This window comes from Peromyscus californicus, unplaced genomic scaffold (assembly GCF_007827085.1).
Source record: "Peromyscus californicus insignis strain IS unplaced genomic scaffold, ASM782708v3 Scaffold_7__1_contigs__length_154581171, whole genome shotgun sequence".
NCBI lineage: Eukaryota > Metazoa > Chordata > Mammalia > Rodentia > Cricetidae > Peromyscus > Peromyscus californicus.
Genome location: NW_026294595.1, coordinates 86554887 through 86557180, shown reverse-complemented (window position 1 = coordinate 86557180; position 2294 = coordinate 86554887). Strand labels below are relative to the sequence as shown.

General features: G+C 41.3%; 1 protein-coding gene across 1 annotated transcript; it reads right to left on the bottom strand.

Moving 5' to 3' along the window:
• Positions 1–1137: 1137 nt before the first annotated feature.
• Positions 1138–2076, bottom strand: LOC128101577 (olfactory receptor 4F15). The gene has a single exon (XM_052724827.1). It carries the CDS (start codon positions 2074–2076, stop codon positions 1138–1140), a length of 939 nt encoding a protein of 312 aa, XP_052580787.1.
• Positions 2077–2294: the final 218 nt, after the last annotated feature.

Genomic DNA, 2294 nt, shown 5'->3' with positions numbered 1-2294 from the left:
ATTCCTCTTTTAAAATGTAGGCTTCATACAGCAACTGATGGGGGCAGATACAGAGACCCACAGTCAAACATTAGGAACCCCATGGAAGACAGTAAGGAAGGATTGTAGGAACCAGAGGGGTTGAGGACACCAGGAGAACGTGGCGCACAGACATCACTTAACTAGGGCTCATAGGGGCTCACAGAGACTGGAGCGATAATTAGGGAGCCAGTATGGGTCTGGCTTAGGTCTTCTGCATATATGTTATGGTTGTGTAGCTTGGTGTTCTTGTGGGACTCTTAACAGTGGAAGTGGGAGGTGTCTGACATTTTGCCTGCACTTGGGAACCTTTTCCAGTAGGGTTGCCTTGTCCAGTCTTGATATGAGGGTATGTGGTTAGTCTTATCGTAACTAGTTATGCCATGTTTGGTTGATATCCCTGGGAGACCTGCTCTTTTCTGAAGGGAAATGGAGGAGGAGTGGGTCTTGGGAAAGGGAGAAGAGTGGGAGTGACTGGAAGGAGTGGAGGGAGGGGAAACTGCAGTCTGGATGTAATATATGAGAGAAGAATAAATAAAAAATTAAAACACATATTCTTTATTTTAAATTTATAACTTAAGGAGATTGGAATAAATGGTGTTAGTCAATCACTCCAAACTTCAATTCTAATAATCTACACACAAGACCAATAATTTTCTAGACTGTGAGACAGAGGAATATGATAAAGAGGTGAAATATACAGAGACTGGAACAATGGAAAGTAAACAGTTTAAAAACAAGAAACTTAATATCAGGATAGATAGTGAACAGATTAGAGAGTGTGTGACTGACTGTAATCTATATTTTAATGTAATAGTCTGTCTACTACAGAAAACTGATAAAATATTATTCCTTGATTTATGGTGTGAAATTTCCCTAGATCATGGACTTTCAAGATGGTAAATTATAAAGGACACTGAATTGATCTTAATACTCCGATGTACAGAGTGTTGATCATTAACACCAATTCTATTAGTGTAACCAATGCCACAATTTAACAGCAGATTTCTGGGCATGCAGCACTGCATGCATCTCAGGAACGTCTCTGACATTTCCTGGTACCTTTTCTACATTGAGCATGATGGAGCATCTATAGTTCTACCATCACAGTCAAACCTTTTATGACATTTTCCTGTAGTGCCTAAGATAGCCCCACAGTCTCCCCATTGCCACTTTCATGTCTTTGTTCCTGAATGTATAGATGACTGGATTCAAAAAGGGAGTAATAAATGCATCAAAAATAGCAAGATATTTATCCAGGTGTGATGTTGGTGATGGCCATGTATAGAAAAACATCAGTGGCCCAAAGAATAAGATGACCACCGTGACATGGGCTGAAAGGGTGGAAAGGGCCTTAGACAATCCACCAGAAGAATGTTTCCAAACAGTGAACAGAATGAAAATATAGGAAACGACCAGTAAGAGAAAGGAGCCCACAGAAATGAGCCCACTGTTGGCAGTGACCATGAGCTCAAGCTCTTGAGTGTTTGTGCAAGCAAGTCTGAGGAGTCGGGGGAGGTCACAATAAAAACTGTCCAAGGTATTAGGACCACAGAAAGGCAAGTCTACCACAAACACCAATTGTACCACTGAGTGAATAAGGCCAATGACCCAGGAAGTGACTAAAAAGAATAGACACACGCGTGGGCTCATGATAATCAGGTAGTGCAGAGGCTTACATATGGCTACATATCGGTCAAAAGCCATGGCTATGAGCAATACCATCTCAGTGCCCCCAACTGCATGACTGAAGAAGATCTGAGTGATACAGCCCCAGAAGGAGATGGTTTTGTGTTTCTTGAAAATGTCACAGATCATCTTAGGAGCTGTAATTGAGCAGAATACCATATCAATGACTGAGAGATTAGCCAAGAGGAAGTAGAGGGGGGAGTTTAGATGAGCGTCCAAAGTTACAGTGAGCACAATGACAAGGTTGTCCATCATGCTCGCAAAGTAGAACAACAAAGTGAAGACAAAAAGTAGAAACTGAATCTCCCATATATTAGTGATCCCGAGGAACACAAACTCTGATACCACAGAGCGATTCATCCCACGCATGAATGGTCAGAATGTCAGAATCAGCATTCGTATTTGCTGAGGGAAGAAGGAAAAAGAGAACGATTTACTTAGACAAGAGTTAGTGCTTGAGAAAGCAAGCCTATAACTATGGAAGTAATTATTACATTCAAATTATGTGCAGCAAAATATTCTTTATCACATCCATGTACACTGGCTTCCTCTTAGATGGGCTGGCTGATTTCCACATGGCGTCATAG

Bases quoted from the DNA above. Each gene is read 5' to 3' on its own strand.
- LOC128101577 (XM_052724827.1), bottom strand. From the start codon at position 2,076: ATGCGTGGGATGAATCGCTCTGTGGTATCAGAGTTTGTGTTCCTCGGG.